General features: G+C 44.6%; 1 protein-coding gene across 3 annotated transcripts in view; it reads left to right on the top strand.

Annotated features, from left to right (window-relative positions):
- KAZN (kazrin, periplakin interacting protein) overlaps nt 1-19,326 on the top strand; it is a 712,848-nt gene that overhangs the window by 118,977 nt on the left and 574,545 nt on the right. For all 3 annotated transcript variants that reach the window (XM_073317160.1, XM_073317161.1, XM_073317159.1), the window contains exon 3: nt 11,951-12,108. In XM_073317160.1, the coding sequence (XP_073173261.1) occupies nt 11,951-12,108 (158 nt within the window). The remainder of the gene's footprint in view (nt 1-11,950; nt 12,109-19,326) is intronic.

Genomic DNA, 19,326 nt, shown 5'->3' with positions numbered 1-19,326 from the left:
GAAGTTCACTCCTCAGAGCAGCATCCATTTCTTCACAGTGAGGAAGTGTCTGTGAGCACTGAAAGCCTGGTTGGCTCAGAAGAGAACCCAGCTTCAGTCTGCACTAGTCTGCTTAGAGGCAGTTTCTGAGCAGGGCTGGCTCCCTTTATGGTGTTCCTTGGTCTCCCATTGCCTCATGGCAGCATGGTTCCTGAAAGCTCTTTATCCAACTCAAAAAGGTGAAGATAATACCGGTGCCTAGCATTTGCAGTGCTCTCTCACATCTAGATCAAAGGAAAGTCAGCATCCTTATCCTCATTTGACAGATGGGTAAACTGATGCAGAGGGAGGGCTGAAGCGGCTTGCCAAATGTCACCTGTGTCCGTGGCAAAGCAGGAACAGAAACAAGCTCTCCTGCTCTTCATGTCCCATGCCCTATCCAGGAGATCACATAATTCCAGGTACTCAAACTATTCCAGGTCTGTTGCTGATGACTGAGATTGTCAAAGGAGGCGAGCTGGAATAGTGTACATTAACAAACTGCCCCTTTCAGCTTTAATGTGTGGGATGGGTGTCATGGTAGATAAGTAATTTGGAGCAAAAGTTGTGCTAATCCTGTTGATTGCCAAGGTGGATGGCAGAGAAATGAAGGAGAGAGTGTGTTAATTTCCTTCGGAACAAGTGTGAATTTTATAATCTGCTGCTTGTACATGTTGACTTTTCAGCTCCCCTAACATTATTAGCGGTATTAATGTCTGCCCCCAGACCAATCAATGCATCAGCAGCCTTTGCTCATTGCAGATGACTGGAGCTATTCAGAGTTCCTTCGCTTTGGCCTTGACAGGACTGCTTAATAGTGGAGGAATGGAAAGGTGCTTCAAATCACAGGACTTTCACCTGCTCGGTATCATGATGGCACGACACAGACTAAAGAGAAACCCCCAAAGAAGCAAGTGTGAATCATAGAGCAAGGTGCTTATGTGGAACGAGAGGAGAATTGACTTCTCAGTGGTCCTGTCCAGTTTTGGATACCACCGGAGTGGGCATTCTGGGATTGGATTTTATCTGAACCCTGGCAGCATCCAGGATCTGGTCTCCCAACGCAAAGGGTGCAAATCTCCCAAGATCTTATGTACTCAGGAAATCGCCTTCCCGTCCCACTGACGGACTCCTTATCTAGGAAAGGCCTTTTCCCCTCACTGCACACAACCCTTCTCATCCCTCTCCGTGGAAGAGGTTTTTAAGAGGTAACAGGCTGTCCTTAGACTCAGGCATCCATAATAAGCCTGAGAACCTCTTTCAGTTCATAGGAAAAAAAGGGCTTTAACCATTCTAAAACTGATACCCGCCTTCAGTCACCCTCCCAGAACTGTCAGGTCTGACTGTGTCACAAGAGTCTTTGTGTGCACAGCTGTATTTATCAGCTAAGGAGGCAGTGTGGTCCAGGGGATTTAGGGCATAAAACTGGGTGCAGGGAGACCTGGCTTCCCTTCCGAGCTCCCCATGTGACCAGGAGCACAGCACTCCATTACATTGTTTCCCAGTATATCATCGGGATAACGATACAGACCCACCCTTGTAAAGTGTTTTGAGAAATGTGGATTAAAGCGAGAGAGAGTGCACACACGAAGCATTATTATTCAGTATTACTCACTGGAGAGAGCTCCTGAAATGACTTAGCTTGCAGCAGTATTTCTTCGGAGCAGGGGTGTGTGCGGGGGCTTATCTATTTAGTTCAGTTGTAAAAGGATATGAAGTATTGATACAACAAATAAAACAATAGCATCCTGGCTAGCAGCAGACCTTCTACATTTTCTTAATCACCTTTGATCACCTTTTTTATCTAGCCAGAACCTGCCTGACATGGCCCCAGAATAACAAAGCAAGCGCTAGAAACACGCTAGCAAGTGATAAGACTTCTGATCCAAAAACCTAGGTTTTCTCCAGCTAGGTGCTGCAGATGCTGTAGGTTACAATCTCAGTCTTCTGAGAGGTTGTGAAAGCCCTGGCTATGAGTACATGCCAAATGGAAGGTATTTTAGCAGTTCATCAACTAGACAATAGAGGATTCTACTAAAAGAGTCTAAGCCTCTTATCGGTCTCTCTCTCTCTGGCTGGGTCTACATCTGTTGCAACTTGCAACCCTGGGACTGAGTTTTTCAAATGGTTTGTGGCTGTTTTGCACAACCTTTCCTGGTAAGCACTGGACTTGGTTGCTAGGGTTACTATGCCTGACACACTCTACAGAGCTATTTTTTATAGCAGTGGTGAATTGCAATCATTGTTGTCAGAGGTCAGATTTAAACTGGTAACTTGGGGCTTGATTCTTCAATGAGCTATTTGTGGGGGTAGGGGCCTCCCTGCAATGGAGCTAATTACATGGTTGGGGTTTGTAACAGGTTGTGGTACCTCCTGCTCGTTGCTCCAGTAATTAGCTCTGTCCATCAGCAGGGCGCCCTCCTCTTGTGGTGTCTCACTCTCGATCGCTGCTTCTCCACCATCTCCGCTGTCTGTGGGGACCGCTGTCACTCTCGGACCGCAGAGTCCTCTTCAGGGCACAGCCCTCCAGCTGTGCCCCATCTCCATTGTCTCCCCCCTTCTAGGGGAACCAGCAGACCTTCACCCGGCCTCTCGCCGCAGTGGCAAACTGCAGCACTTAGTCCAGCCCTTCGCTCGGGGCAAGCTGCAGTCCTTTGGCTGGCCACTTCCTTCGGCAGCCAGTGGGGCAGAGTGGGAGGCCCAGGCCCACCCACTCCTCTGGGCCCTGATAGCTGCTCATTGCCTCTCCTTCCCCTCTCTGCTACTACCTGCTTTCCCTGGGCCACTTCTCCATAGCCCCAGCACCTACTTGGCCACTGTATCAAGGCTTCAGCCTGCCCCTGCCCCTGGTCCAGGTCCAAGGAGAGACTGAGCTCCTCTCTGCCCTGAAACCCTTCTTATAGGGCCCAGCCTGGCCCCGATTGGCTGTTTCTAAGCCTTCCTCTGGTTGGCTGGGTTCCACGCAACTGCTCCAAGGGTTGCTATTAACCCTCTGCCAGCCAGTGAGGGGCAGTTGTTCCTCACAGGGTCATAAAGATAACTGGTTCCATAGCCCATTAGACAAGTTCTCTAAATCTATTTGCCAGTCCCTGTGCCAATCCCCTACTCTTTTTTATAATATTTAATGAGACTTTCCTTTTCATTGTTCTAATACCCCCTTCCAAAATTAAAAAAAAAGACAATAGTATTTTTCCCTTACCCATTTTATCCTTTTCCAGTTGGCAAGCCCTCTCTTTGCAGCTGAAATGAACACGGCATTTGTATTTACTTCCTATGTAGTTCATCTACTCCATTTTATGTCAGCACAGCTGCAGGGCAGAGTTTGCTAGTTATTCTCTGCTTCTCCTGTTTGTTGATTCTGCATCGGAAGAGCACTAAGCATTTAGACTGAGATATCCAAAGCTGCCTCCTACGGAATTTGCATAGTCAATTCCCATTAAAAGTAATGGGAGTTGCGGGTTCAAAACAGTAGACAACTTAGAACATTTCAGCCCTAGCCTTTTTACCTCTATAATACCTTGGGTCGGTATTTAAAAAAGAAAAGAAATGCACACTTGACAGTTTTTCTTTAGATATTCCAATCAGATATTTTAAAGCAGATAGCCATCTAAAAACAGAGGATTTTGGATAATTGTGAATTTGTGCTTCAAGATGGGGAGATAAACTGTAGTGCAGCTGGAGTTGCATGCACAGAAGCCAGCAGCTGCATGGGCTAGCCACTGCACACACAAACACGCTTGCACCCTATGGGTACATACTCGGGGCAGCTAGCTCGTCCACTGCTCACTGCAGCCTGTGTTACCATAGCTACACTAGGAATCGCACCTCTATCTCCAAGTGCAGATGTGGCCTTTGCTGTGTGGTGGCTCACGGAAGTTATATGGCTGCAGATGCATCATGGGAGATTTCGGCCGGACGGGGACCCTGGCCCATAGAGGTGAATGGTGGCATCAGGCAATTGATCCACGGCTCCTGTGAGGCAATATGGCACCACAGGGAGATGCAGATAATGTGGCACTGACTGCATTTGAGACATTCCAGGTCAGTCCAACAAACTGAAATAAAATATTTCAATTTGGAAATATTGAGTTTTGATCCCAAATGCCAAAAAAAACCAACCAACCAAACAAACAAAAAAACACAACAACATTCTGTTTCCTAATCAAATTTTTCTGACCTTCGTGTTTCATGTGATATATCAATAATTTAACTTTTCATTCTGATTTGTGATGAAAAAACCCCCGCTGAACTAGTGGAGTTTCCCTGTGGGGTGGGAATTCCAATTCTTTTGCTCAGTTCTAGCCAATCAATTTCCAGCAAACTGAAAAAAAAGATGGGGCTGTTCCTACACCACTGAAGTGAGCTGGGGCTGCTCATCGCCTCTGAAAACCAGGGCCCAGCCCCTTTCTTTTTTCAAGAGCCTAAGTACGGCTTTAGGAACAAACCGGGCTTGAAAATGTTAGAAATAGGGTTTACCATAGTGACTGTGTCAAACCTTTACTCTGCAATCCTGCCTCTGACTGTGACCAATAGTTGATGCTACAGAAGGAGGCTCAGATTCCACCATAATGCACCTGACAAACTGCTGTGGAGAAGGAGGAAAAATTGCGGTGCTGGAAAAAAATCCCCCCTGTGTGGTGACAGTCGTATATCACTTAAAACCTAATCACAAGAGCTGCTGAAAGCATGACTAGCTTCATGTCCAGCGTAATATATTATCCTCCCACATCAATAATCTCATCTGAAGTACTGGCCACAGCACTGCCTTGCGTTACCTTGAAAGTTCCGAAGAGACACGATTCCATCGTTTTAATACTCGATGAGTCTCTAGAAAAGCTCTGGATTTCTGGAGAATCTGAAGCAGCTGATAATTAGCCCATCTTTCAAACTAGGTTTCTCATTAGTTATGTGGTCTGCTACTTCAGAATCTTCTATTATTGTTCACTTGTGTATGACAGTAGCACACAGAGGCCCCACCGGAAGTCAGAACCATTAAAAGTCCCGTCGGCCGTGCTGCCCAGCTAAAGCAGGCTAGTGCCTACCTTTCCCGACACCGTGCTGTGCCCCGGAAGTGGCCAGCAGTGGGTGTGGCTTCTAGGAAGGGGGGCCATGGGGCTCTGTGTGCTGCCCCCACCCCAAGCACTGGCTCCGCACTCCCATTGGCTGGCAACCGGCCAATGGGAACTGGAGGTGCGGGGTGACTTCGGGCGAGAGTTGTGCGGAGCCGCTTATGCACCTCCGCCTAGGAGCCAGACCTGCCGCTGGCTGCTTCCGGGGCGCAGCACGGTCCGCGGTGCCAGGACAGGCGGGAAGCCTGCCACTGCACCCCCATTGTGCCACTGACAGGGAGCCGCTGGAGGTAAATCCACGCCCCAACCCCGCGTCCCAATTTCCCTGCTCCAGCCCTGAGCCCCCCCAAACCTGGAACCCCTTGCTGCACCCCAAACCACTCATCCCCGGCCCCACCCCAGAGCCCTGACCCCCTCCTGCATCCCAACCCTCCACCCCAGCCCTGAACCCCCCCCAAACCAGGAGCCCCTCCTGTACCCCACACTCCTCATCCCCAGCCCCAGCCCAGAGCCCTGACCCCCTCCCACACCCCAACCCCCTGCCCCATCCCTGAGCTCAACATGACCAGTTTTGGGGCAAGCTTAGATGCACATTTGGGCCTTCCCTTACTGTGGAGGAGAATATTGTGATGCTGTGTGGAATGAGAAGAGGGGGCAGAAAGCACAAGGGGTAAGGGCCTATGGAGAAAAAGCAGGCACCAGCAATCTTCCCAAAACAAATCCAGAGTAGATGGCAAGGAAAAAGAGAAGCCCAAAGGTTGCCTGGAGCAGAATGGCAGGTGAACTCCTCCTCCTGGGTTTCTTCTTTTGGTGATATTGGTGTTGCATGTTAAAAAGAATTTTTTGATGTTCCCTTTGGGGAGTGAGCTCCTGCTAGTGGCCTAACATGCCCTCTGCATGAACACAGGAGTTGCTCTTTGCACAGTGAGGAATGAGAGAGGGAATTTTCCAGCATGTGGATTTTTGCCACCCAGGAACATCAATCCCCACAGCAGTTTGACGGGTAAAATCTTGGTCCCATTGAAGTCGGGGTGGGAGGAGGGGAATTTGCCACTGGCTCAAAGAGACCATGGTTTGCCCTCATTCCTTCCCCTTCGAGTGCATCATGTTTTTCGGAGGTTATGTGCTTCCCTAACAGTTGCACGGTGCACAGAATTTATCCTCACTGTCCACAATGTAATGACCTGAAACCTCAAAGTACTTGAAGGCTCTTATTGATGACAGCTCTGTAAATAGGTCAGGTAGCCCAGGCAGCCGTGTTACAGAGTAACAAGGAGAGCTGCTCTAGTGTACAGGATCCTGCATCAGAGGCTCTTTGGCCACGCAGCTTCCCGAAAGGATGGCAGCAATGGCCAGGCAGAACTCCACAACTACTACAGCCATCCGTGAGGAAAGCCTGGAGCGCCATTTGCTATTGGTCACAGTAGGAGGCAAAGCTTTGTTGTGTATCAGATGTTCCAAAGCCTCAGATTAAAACAAAAGAAGAACCGGACAGCGGCTTTAAAGCTTCAGTCCACGGTGGAGGGGCCGCAGGGCAACAGGATTCTGGGAGGAAGTTCTGGCTGAGCCAGCCAGAATTCCACCTGGGAAATACACGTGACATCCTTTCATGGGAATGTAGCGTGTGTCTGCATGTGAAAGGCAGGTGTGTGTGTCACTGCACATTCATGGACGTGCAGATGGTCCTGCCCCTTCTTGCCACCTCCCAGGAGGCTCTGTGGAGGAGAAGTGCTGTCCTGGGGGCTGCATTTGTGCCCAGGAGAAGGGGTATGGGAAGGAGGTGTCTTGTACCCATTTTCCCCCTACCCACTTATGTCCCTACCCAGGGTAGGACACTATCAAGGCCTATGACAGCGTAAGAGCAAAGAATGGGAAGCTTTATTGAATGTGTGCTATTCTGCTCCCTGTATGGCTGAATATCTCCAACTTCTATCCCAGTGCACACAGGGGCATGTGTAAACGCTGGAATGGATTATTTGGCTTTTGGCCCCAGTCATTCCAAAGTCATGATCCAGCATATTATTGATATTACTATTTAAAATATGTCCATCCAATGCTCCAGGCCCCCAATGCCAACTATTTATGAAAACAATACAAGGCACGCCTGTGCTCAAACCATAAGAACCCTCCTAAATCCTCCATACTCACTGTCTCATCCTCCAAAGGCTCTTTGTTCACAAGCATGTATTTCATATAAAGAAGGAAGAGGAAAGAGGGGTGGTGGGATGGGTAAGAGAGATGCTAGTTTTGGAAGGAACTTTAAAAGGTTTGGATCATCATCAACACTTTGGGAATCAAAGTGGTTCTTCAAACTTTTTGAGGCACCGCCCAACCCTGCCACTAAATTTCCGAGATGCTTCTTAATGCACAAAAGACAAGGCATCTATTAACTGTCTTCCCTGTAGTAATGTAGAGAGGCTGTTGTGGCCACAGCTGGGTTAAATTCTTAGAACCTCAAACACATCCCCTTAGCTGGTTCCAATCACCCGCAGAAGAGCCCAATTTTATTCCCATTATGGCTTTTGACTTGGGTGATGGGGTGGATAACATTCAAATGTAAATGTAAGTTTTCAGTATTAAGTAAACCCGCTGGCTTGTGACCACGGGCAGCTTTATCATAATGTATCTCAACTTCGAATATGATTTTAATTTAGTTTTAATCCAGCTGCCTGCCCCCCTTTAACATTACATTGGAAATAATATTTCACAGTGCTGAAACAATTTATATTGCCACAGCGATGCATGCACGTGTGTTAGAAGTTCCTAGGCCCTGGAGAAGCTTTGGCTCATGTTATCAATCAATCCACCACCACCACCCTTAATATATGTGATACCTTGTGTATAGACATAAGAACAGCCATACTGGGCCAGACCAATGGTCCATCTAGCCCAGTATCCTGTTTTCCAACAGTGGCCATGCCGGATGCTTCAGAGGGAATGAACAAAACAGGGCAACTATCGAGTGATCCATCCCCTGTCGTCCACACCCAGCATCTGGGAGTTAGAGACTTAGAACATCCAGAGCATGGGGTTGCATTCCCTGACCATCTTGGCTAATGGCGATTGATGGACCTATCCTCCATGAACATATCTAATTCTTTTTTTAATCCATATATACTTTTAGCCTTCACAACATCCCCTGGCAACAAGTCCTACAGATTGACTGTACATTTGTGTGAAGAAGTAGTTCCTTTTCTAAATTTCATCACTTAGCATTTTTAAAGTCAGATTGTCAGAGAACTCTACACACAATTCCTAATTCATAAACCACCTTGGCAAATCAGGACTGGCAAATGTACATTATACAGAGCTGAAGCACAGTTCAGAATAATGTGCTACCATCTACTGAAAGCTTAGCAGAGGGTTTTACTGCATGAAACTAGAAAAAAAAGATACACTGAAGAATGATTTTAGGCTCATTTATTTAATGGGCCTACAGTAAAGATGAAAATTCAAAACTTGTGATGGTTTAAATGCAAATGGCATCATAGATTTCTCCGGTATGTGGAATCACAAAGGGTTTTTATTATGCAGAGATAAATTTGATCATTAGTTCATATCATTGTGGTTCATATAAATTACAATATCATCAAGCACATTTGCTTGGAGACCTCAGTGAGCCACGCACATGTTGCATCTGATGCATTTTTACACGAAAAAGGAGCAGGAGCAGAATTCCCCCCACATACAACATCTGGGTTTGGCCCTAGATTGCTAAAGGTAGATTCATATTTCATGTCCTGTTATTCAGCGTAACAAACTGAGGCACAATTTTGTCGAGTTTTATTGGTTTCTCTCTCCAGTTCTGCCTCCCGCAATTCATATAATCTCTATTTTTTCCCCTCTCTGTCTCTCTTTATCATCTTATTGTGCAGCCCGGTCTAGTGAATAGGTCACCAGACTTGGAGCCAGGAGACCTGGGTTCTAATCACAGCGCTGACACTGTCCTGCTGTATGGCCTTGTGCCAGTCACTCACTTCACCCCTATAGTGTGCCTCTGTTTTCCTTCCTGCCCTCTGTCTGTCTTCTTTGTTTAGATTTGTAAGCACTTTGGGACTGAGATTTTCTCTTATGCATATTCACAGTGCTCAGCACAAAGACGCTTTTGGTCTCAGTTGGGGCCTCTAGATTCTACTATAATACATTAGTCAAAAATATTATTTTGTAACAAAATGTTGAACCTTACAACTGAGCATTCCCAACCTATGAATTGTGCTCTCCTACTCTGTGATGTAAAGTCCTAAATACTCATACAGGTGTAGGTGGTAATAATTAAACATACATACTTTCAGGGTAACAGCCGTGTTAGTCTGTATTCGCAAAAAGAAAAGGAGTACAAATTGGTTAGTCTCTAAGGTGCCACAAGTACTCATAAACCCGACTGTTTTATAATCCATATGCCTGTGGTGTCATGCTCTGAATCTTAAGAGAATGAATTTTTGGTACTGAGAAAGTATCTGTGTTAAGAGGCTGTTCATAGAGGGAACTGGACTGCCTACGGTTAGAAATGGGATAAGGAGATTTTCATCTCTAGATTGCCAGGTGGAGTCCAGTTCCCAATCACAAAAGCCACCATTGTGTTTCACATCTTTTATCTGCACTCTCAGCAGAGAAGTCAAGGAATTAATGGAGCACTGGACTCCCTTTTCCCCCCTAGAAGGGGTCCCTTCACGTCAGGATTGAGGCACAATGGCAGGGCAGGACTAGGAAAGCTTCCACTGCTGCTTCCCATGCTGTAGCTATTCTGTGATGAAGAGGACTTCCTTCTCCTGGGCTATCAATGCAGCAGTTATCACAAGCCCCATAACTCTCATTAAAAATAAACAGGCTTCTAAAACATTATAAGGCCTTGCTGTGGAATACAAGCCATGTGCCATATTTGTCCACATTCCATTAAGCTCACTTTCTGTTTTCAGCTGGGGGTCAAAAGAGGAAGTGCTGAAATACAGAGGAGGAAGGTGGTGTTGCCCAAAGTAATGCACATTGGAAAACATAATCCCAACTATGCATGCAAAGTGATGGGGTCTAAATTAGCTGCTATCATTCAAGAAAGGGATCTTGGGGTCATCGTGGCTAGTTCTCCAAAAATATCTGCTCAATGTGCAGCAGCAGTTAAAAAAAAAGTTCACAGAATCTTAGCAACCATTAGGAAAGGGATAGATAAGACAGAAAATAACATAATGCTACTATATAAATCCATGGGATGCCTACACCTTGAATACTGTGTGCAGTTCTGGTCGTCTCATCTCAAATAAGGTATATTAGAACTGGAAAAAGTACAGAGAAGGGCAACAAAAATGATCAGGGGTATGGAACAACTTCTATATAAGACAAGATTAAAAAGACTGGGACTGTTCATTTTAGGAAAGAGATGACTAAGGGGAGATATGTTCGAGGTCTATAAAATCCTGAATGTTGTGGAGAAAAAGTGTTATTTATCCCTTCACATCACTTGGGGTCACCCAATGAAATTAATAGGTCACAGGTTTAAAACAAACATAAGGAAGTACTTCTTCACACAATGTACAATCAATCTAGGGAAATCGTTGCCAGAGGAGATGTTGTGAAGGCCAAAAGTATAATTGGGTTAAAAAAAGAATTAGAGAAGTTCATGGAGGATAGGTCCATTAATGGCTATTAGCCAAGATGGTCAGGGACACAAACCCTGCTAAACCTCTAACTGCCAGAAACTGTGACTGGATGACAGGGGAATAGATCAATTGATAAATTGCCCTGTTCTGTTCACTCCATCTGAATCATCTGGCACTGGCCATTGTCAGAAGACAGGATCCTGGGGTAGGTGGACCCACTGGTCTGACTCAGTGTGACCATTCTTACATTTTTAAGAGTCTAGGGTTCTGGTTTTAGATTGCATGCTCTTTGGGGAAAGTGACTCTCTCTCTCTTTTTGTTGGGAAACGGATCTTGCACATTTTGGGTGCTAATCGAATCTATACCATCAGCATCATCATTAATCCTCCTGGCATGAGGAGAAGTCGGAAGTTCTAGGAACCAAGAAAACTGCCTGTCCTGAGACATCAAGCCAGACATTGGAGACTAGAAATGTTTTAAGGAATAGTTGTTTGGTTGCTTGACTGAACCAAATGTCTCAACTTTTAGAGTGGAAATGGTTTCAAGTCCCATCATTGGGATCCAGGTCAGAACTTCCCCAAAGTTAGGAGATATTTGGATCTGGCATTTTGATTCAGGCATGTTTCAACTTCAGAGGTGTAGCCACTGCCAGTATGGTACCTGTATAGTCACTGTCGGTAGAAGAAGCGGGAGACTATATGGTCTTCTACCAACCTTCTAAATCCCCATGAAATTCTGTCTCCATAAGGAGCTCTAAATATTATAGCTAGGTTTGGTATAGCTCCATCAGAAAGGAAGGTCAAATACAGCACAATGTGTAAGTAAGGAAATCTTCAGGAGGAAAAGTGAACAGTTTGGTGCATTCACTTGAGTTTCTGTCTAGCTTCTCATCACAGCACTATGCCAGGGCTTTTGCAAGGAAATGAAATGCTAAATTAGCCTTTAGTAGCCTTATTATGTAACAGTACATTGTAGCATATGGAATGGAGTAACAGCATCTATTGCACGTGTAATGTTATTGCTAGTGACTCACTCATACTCTAAATACAGTCATGGTGTAGATGGCTCTGCTTCCTTTAGTCAATTATTTCATCTAATGTAACATGCTATTGTCTCGACTGCTTATATGTATGCTTTAACCCTCGGTTAATTAGCTAGTCCAGAATATGGTAGCATCTGCCCACCCTTTGGAAATTTCAAATGTTTCCAGTGATTCCCGCCAATCCTCCTGCATGGTTTCAGTGCTCTTTTTTTCTTTCTCTCTCCCCATAGCTGTGCAGTCTATGCATACCCTAAATGACCAGCTCTCGCATTTTATCGTGAACAAGTCAAAAATGCTGGATGAGGACAAAGATGCTTTCTTGCCCAGTGAAAAAGAGTCTCTGAAAAATTCCATGATGCTGATGAGACACCTCTTAATGGATGCACAGGTATGAAATCAATAAGCTTGTATCTATTAAGACACCCGGGAGTGCACATTGCACAGATCCAAAGGCTGCGCTTCATTTATATGGCAGGTTTAAGCTATGAAAAAAATGTCAGTCCCCTACGTTTGTTTGACACTGACTTAGACCACTGAAATTCACAGCCATGGAAAGGACATATTGGTTCAGAGACTATTGGGATTGTAATGGGCCAGCATGTTGGATTTAGGATTGGAAATTACTTTAAAATCACAGAAGAAAATGGAGTAATTTACCTGTCAATGGTAATCTAGCATTTCTTCTATGAAAGTGAAAATCAGTTTGCTATTGAACATCTGTGCTGAATGCCAGTTTAAGGGTGGCAGGCACATAACATAATTGCTTGGTTTAGCTATGCTCCAGACTGTGACTTGCACATGAACTCATGACTTTTCAGATGTTTCATTGCAACTTTTCACCTTAGAACATAAGAATTTCTCAGAAAGTCTGTGCACAGTAAATATATCCCAGGGTAATTCCCTCTAAATATAAGAAACTTCTGAAAATATTCAATATATTTTTAAACTCCCTTTGAAGTTTTACAAATATATCTTCAAATGAAAAAGGCATCCGATGTTGGATGGCTCTTTGAAAACACAACAGTCTCCCTTCCCTTTTGTCTAAGCCCTAAATTCTGGATCTGCTACCAAGAAGGCCTCTGATTGTTCATAACATTTGTGCATTTTATCTTCACCTTTGATGTGTACAGGATACTCAGCATTTATATAGCGTGGGCGATGTAGGCACCCCAAGTTATGCCAGTCCTTTCATTCCTGTTCACCACATCCTCTGTTCAGACTGACAATGACTAACTTCGCTCAGCTGTGCCAGTCGGTGACTGCCAGTAACAGAAATGAAAGGAGTATTCTGGGCCTGCGACGCTCCATTTGAAACCCCTAACAAGAAAAGGAAACTCAGAACTGTTTGCAAAATAAAAGAGGAGGAAATTATTCCGGCACAGATTAGCTGCATTGTGTGCAAAATCCTCTCAGCCGGGGCTTTTCCTCATCACTATTCCACGGCTAACCCTGTATTGCCAGTGGGAATACCTACATGGATTGCTGCAGATAGTGTACAAACATGATTACCCAAACCTCAGTTAACCAAATTGTTCACTTACTCCAGCGCACTCTGTGGACCCGTTTCCTGTGACTTGCTTTTACAAGTACTTAAATGGGAAACGTAAATAGAAAAAACTACTCTTTTCATGTATTACTCCCATAGCCTTTCACTTGGAACCTGGTGGTTATCTGAGCAAACACATCTCTCTCTCTGTTAAAGCCCTTTGGTCTTAATTAGTTTAGCTAATCGAGCTTTCGTTATACAGAAAAGATGGGCTGGAAATCTCTGGTAGCAATAATGCGCCTATTTTAGTGCTGAATACATTTCTATGTAGAGTTGGGCCTACGCATTCAGATGTGCGCCACATACGCCCCCATGGCTTTAGTATGCTCCATCCTTGGAGTAAAGGGAGGAGGGAATGGCAAAAAAGTCAGAACCATTCCCAAGCTGCAAAAGTCCTCCTTCGCCATCCAACAAGCATCTCCAACTCAGCCAGTATTGGATCCCTCCGAGCTGTGTGGGTTATGGATGATCTGCTTGAGGGCCTTCACATCTAACTTTGTGCAGGACTCCACAAAATGTGCCCGTGGCTCTGTTTCTGTGACCGAAGTAGTGTTGTGGAGGAGAGGACAAATTTTACTAAGGATTGGAACTGCAGGGAACTTTTGTGCAGAACCAGACACACAGCAAGGACTCCATTCTGGGAGTCCTAACATAAAGCATGTGGAGAACAGTGGACAAGTTACATGCCTTCATTTTAGCCCTTCAAAGATAGATTTAGTTTCACAGCTGCGATTGTTCAGAAATACCTGCTGTTAATGAGGCACCAGCAGAAACTGCAGCCCCCAGAATGCCATGTGGGACTGGGAAACTCCACCTTTTGCTAGAAGAAGGGTTCTTACTGGGGAGGGTCAGAAAGGAGCATGCTCACTGAGTTCTCAGTTTGTTAACAAGGGATGAAGCTGTATTTGGGACTCTTTTTCTTGAGGGTTCAGTACTCAAATGCAATATCGCACCCCTTTGGCAAAGGCACTTCCACTTTATGCCTCAGACTCCTTACCTTAACTTATGCAAATATCACTTAGAAGCCAAACTAGGAGGCAAGAGAAATGAAAGACACTAAGGGTTACATTTTGCCATTCAGTTGCACAAATGTAGCTCCCATTGCAGTTAAAAGTAGTGTCAGTGGTAGCCAGGTATGGACATCCAAGAACAGATAGGAGCTCTCATGACATCTGCATATTGCAGATAAAATAAATATATAGAGACCAAAAAAGAAGAAGAAAGGACCTGCTGATAAGCCGCTTTTATAGAAACTTCTTTTGAGCACCTGAGAATTGGTTTATTGCCTATCATTTGCCCTGAATGCATATTAATGCTGCCTATGATACTCTGCCCGATTAAGGAAACACTAATAACAATGGGGAAAATGTCAAGAGCATTTGTGTCCTCATAATGCATCTGGAACACTTCCCAGGCAGTACTGGACATTGTTTGCCTTGGATTTTAAAGTTGGAAGGATGACAAAATGGGAGGTGGTAATGATGATTAAAAGGATGGAACAGGCGAGGTGACAACTTCAGATACTTAAAAACCAACAACCACCCTGCGGGGAATCAAAAATCATGATGTTGGCAGCGAACTACATAAATAGGAACATCACCTCCAGTATGTGCATATCAGATATGGAGTAAACACAAGTGCAGGGTGCCCTGTAGTCCTCATTACCTGGGAGGGGAAAAAAATCACCAATGTAATTATTTCCATTTCTTTGATGAGATCTCCTTTTCCTTCCGTATTGGTATTATTTCTTTATACTATAACGGGGCTGGGAAGCCCCAGAGGCCCATTGTGCTAGGCACTGCACAAATAGTAAGAGACAGTCCCTGCCCTGAAGAACCCACCATGTAAACAGACAAATAAAAGGGTGGGAAAAGTAACTATTTTCATCCATATTGTAGAGATGGAAAACAGCCAGGATGAGAGGAAGCCTGATCCAACAGCTTGGTTACTAACCTGGGACTTGAGACCGGGGTTCAATTCCCTGCTCCAGCACCGACTTCCTCTGTGACCTTGGGCAAGTCACTTAGTGTCTCTGTGCCTCAGTTCCCCACTAGTAAAATAGTGCTGTCCTCGCGAGGATAAATACATTCAAGATTGTGAGATGCTCAGATGCAAGAGTAATGTGGGCCAAGTAAGTACCATCTGTGCCCCACGAACAACAATGTAGGTGAAATGGGACTACGCTCTGGAGTGAACTCACACATGAAAATGATAAAAGACAAAAACACTATGTGGTCTGTGAGGGAACACTTTTCACAGAGCAGTCCCTCTATATCTGACCTCTCATCCTCAAAGGAACCCTGCACAACACTTCTAAAAGAAGAGCCTGGGAGCTTAAATTCATAACTTTGCTAGACACTAAAAATGATGGACTGAATCAAGAGGCTGGATTTAGAGTTTATTACAACAGTCTATGACCCATTAACTGCCTCCCCCAGCTTCTTTTTCTCCTTTCCCCGCTATGACTGGAGAAGTGTTAATGGACCAGCTTACCTTGAATGGTTTCTTGAAACATGTGTTAATGACTTAGGCTAAACAATCTGTTCCACCTGGTATTTAGCGGTGACACTCTGAGTAGATCTCCCAGACCTGAAGAAGAGCTCTTTGTAAGCACGAAAGGTTGTGGGCTACTCTACCCCGGCCACACTGAAGTGCCGCCGCAGCACTTTAACATGGCTTGTGCAGTCATGGCAGAGCGCTGGGAGAGAGATCTTCCAGCGCTCTAAAAACACCACCTCCATGAGAGGTGTAGCTACCGGCGCGGGGCACTGTCTACGCTGGTGCTTTACAGCGCTGAAATTTGCTGCCCTCAGGGGTGTGTTTTTTTATACCCCCCCCCCCCCCCCGAGGGAGAAGTCGCAACGCTTTAAAATGCCAGTATAGACAAGCCCTAAGCCTCTCACCACCAGAAGTTGCTCCAATAAAAGATAATTACCTCACCCACCTTCCGTCTCTAATATCTTGGAACCAACATGGCTACAACAACACTGCATCCATAGATAGAGACAGGGGGCTTGCCTACACTGGCACTTTGCAGCGCAGCCACTTTCTCGCGTAGGGGGGTAAAAAACCAGTTCTCTCCCAGCGCTCTGCTGCGACTACACAAGCCACATTAAAGCACTGTCACAGCAGTGCTTTGACGTTGCCAGTGTGGACTAGCCCTAAGGATAACATTTTCAAAAGCCACTTAGACATCCAGGACTTAGCCTGAGAGATTTAGGAGCTTAACATTTTCAAAGCACCTAAGTGACTTGCACAGTGTCAGAGCTAGGAATTGAACCCTGATCTCTTGAATTCGAGTGTAGCATTGTAACCACAAGGTCATTGTCTCCCTATTTGGCCTTCAAGCTGGTCTTTCTTAGGCTTGCTCTTTTTTTTTTTTTTTTTTTTTTTTTTGGTTCTCTCAGGAGCATTTTACTTGTACATTCAGTTTAATGTTGGTCCCTTCCTTCTCAAAGTCTCATGCCCTTTCATCCTAACTCTCTTGGCATGGGCCTGCCTGTTGTCTGGCAGGTAATTCAAGGAGAGAACATCCAGCCTGAACTTTTGGAGGCCATTAGCTGGGCAATTAACCTACCTGTACTGAGTGATTTTTCAGCTTCTCACAACAGTGGGCAGTGGGGATTCCTCAGTTCCATGAGACTATTAAAAACAGCATGATTTAAACACAGACCTTGGTTGTTTAAAGCTTGCAGAGCTTCAGTTGCAGGTGAATTTTCTCAGAACTTAGATTCCTAGCTAATTCGGGAACTGTGATTTCAGACCACATCAGGCAGTGGAGAGATGTGGTCCAAGCCTAGAACTGGGATCTTCTGAATTCTAAGCCTGTCTTTTCTTAATTCTATGGCTTTAGCTAAATCACATAACTTCTCTATGCCTTAAATTTATGTACCTACTTGGTGGGTTTTGAGATCAGTTCGCTAGGCATTGAATTTATGCATACTAACAGGCATTTCTTCTTCTTCTTAGCTGACAATCTAAAGAGTGAAAGGAAATAGCATTGCCCTCCATTTCCAGATGTGAAACCAAGGCACAGAGAGACAAAGTGACTTGCCCAAGGTCACACAGGGATTTTATGGCAGAGCCAGGCACTAAATCCAAATATCCTGAGTCGTAGTCCAGTGGCTTCCCTGCAAGACCATTTTTTATTCCTCCCTTTGGGGGGGGACTCTGAAAAATACTGTTTCTTTCCCTGCCAGTTTTAAACATTTACATTTAACCATCACTGATACTCCTGCCCCAGTCTTTGCAATACTGGAGTACAAGCAAATAATACTTTCTTACTTTCCTTCCTTGCATCATTGTATTAGTTACCATGTCAGCATTGCTGCAAGACTAGAATTTGCTAGTTAAATTGCACTCCTTTATCTGGATTATTGGCAATAGCAGAGGGCAAAAAGGATCATTCATAAATTGTAGATTGCTTGCTTTCTTGTTTGCATACTTTCTTTCCCTTCTAATAGCTTATCTTACAGAATGCTGACAATTTTTCTTTCTTCTCCTTAAAATGTAAGTTGACTATAGACTAGTGCTTGTGAAATATACCAGATTGATAGCACTGGAGGTGGAGTTCCCTAGTCATCCAAAGAAGAGCAGATTCAACACAGGCCAAAGCATTGCTTGCTTCCTCAGACTGCTGTGCTAATGTGCATTAACTGGAGCTCAGCAACATTTTTCAGCCAAAACTTTTTCAGTGACACATGCAGGTTTGTCGACTTTGAAAAGTTTTGCGAATTCATGTCAGTTTTGCTGAATTGTTCATTTAAGAAAAAAATCGGTTTCGTACTGACATTTTCAAAACAAAACATTTGTTTTTCAGTTTGAAACAACTTTATGTTTCAATGTTTCTTTTAATTTTACTTCTTAAAATTAAAATAAGTTTTAAAGTACTTGAAATTAAAATGAAACACTTCATTTCAGGTTGAAAGAAATATTATATTCTGAAACAAATTATTTTTACTTTTTGATTTGCTGGAAAATTTCATTTTCAGCCTGACCCAAAATATTTTTTTTTTGACCTTTGGAAACTGCCAACGAACTTAAAATTTAGTTTTTTGCTCAGCTCTGAACCCTTAACCCTGTTTGAAAAGCCCCACCTCTCAAGGTGAAAGGATAATTTATTCTAAGTCTGCATCCTTGTCCTCTCTGTTGAATCTTCCTGCCGTGGGCCAATTGATAGGATGGGTTTTATTAATCCACTGAAAACTGGAATAAGACCAGATGGCAATAGCTATTGATTTATTGGGATTAGAACCAACGACCTACAGCTGAAAAGGGTTATATGGTTCTCATGGGTGACTTTAATTTTCCTGATATCTGCTGGGAGAGCAATACAGCGGTGCATAGACAATCCAGGAAGTTTTTGGAAAGCGTAGGGGACAATTTCCTGGTGCAAGTGCTAGAGGAGCCAACTGGCGGGGGGGGGGAGCTTTTCTTGACCTGCTGCTCACAAACCGGGAAGAATTAGTGGGGGAAGCAAAAGTGGATGGGAATCTGGGAGGCAGTGACCATGAGTTGGTTGAGTTCAGGATCCTGACACAGGGAAGAAAGGTAAGCAGCAGGATACAGACCCTGGACTTCAGGAAAGCAGACTTCGACTCCCTCAGGGAACGGATGGGTAGGATCCCCTGGGGGACTAACATGAAAGGGAAAGGAGTCCAGGAGAGCTGGCTGTATTTCAAGGAATCCCTGTTGAGGTTACAGGGACAAACCATCCCAATGAGTCAAAAGAATAGTAAATATGGCAGGCGACCAGCTTGGCTTAATGGTGAAATCCTAGCGGATCTTAAACATAAAAAAGAAGCTTACAAGAAGTGGAAGGTTGGACATATGACCAGGGAAGAGTATAAAAATATTGCTCGGGCATGTAGGAATGAAATCAGGAGGGCCAAATCGCACCTGGAGCTGCAGCTAGCAAGAGATGTCAAGAGTAACAAGAAGGGTTTCTTCAGGTATGTTGGCAACAAGAAGAAAGCCAAGGAAAGTGTGGGCCCCTTACTGAATGAAGGAGGCAACCTAATGACAGAGGATGTGGAAAAAGCGAATGTACTCAATGTTTTT

The sequence above is a fragment of the Lepidochelys kempii genome, chromosome 18 (assembly GCF_965140265.1).
Source record: "Lepidochelys kempii isolate rLepKem1 chromosome 18, rLepKem1.hap2, whole genome shotgun sequence".
Taxonomy (NCBI): Eukaryota; Metazoa; Chordata; order Testudines; family Cheloniidae; genus Lepidochelys; species Lepidochelys kempii.
This window is presented reverse-complemented; position numbering and strand designations above follow the sequence as displayed.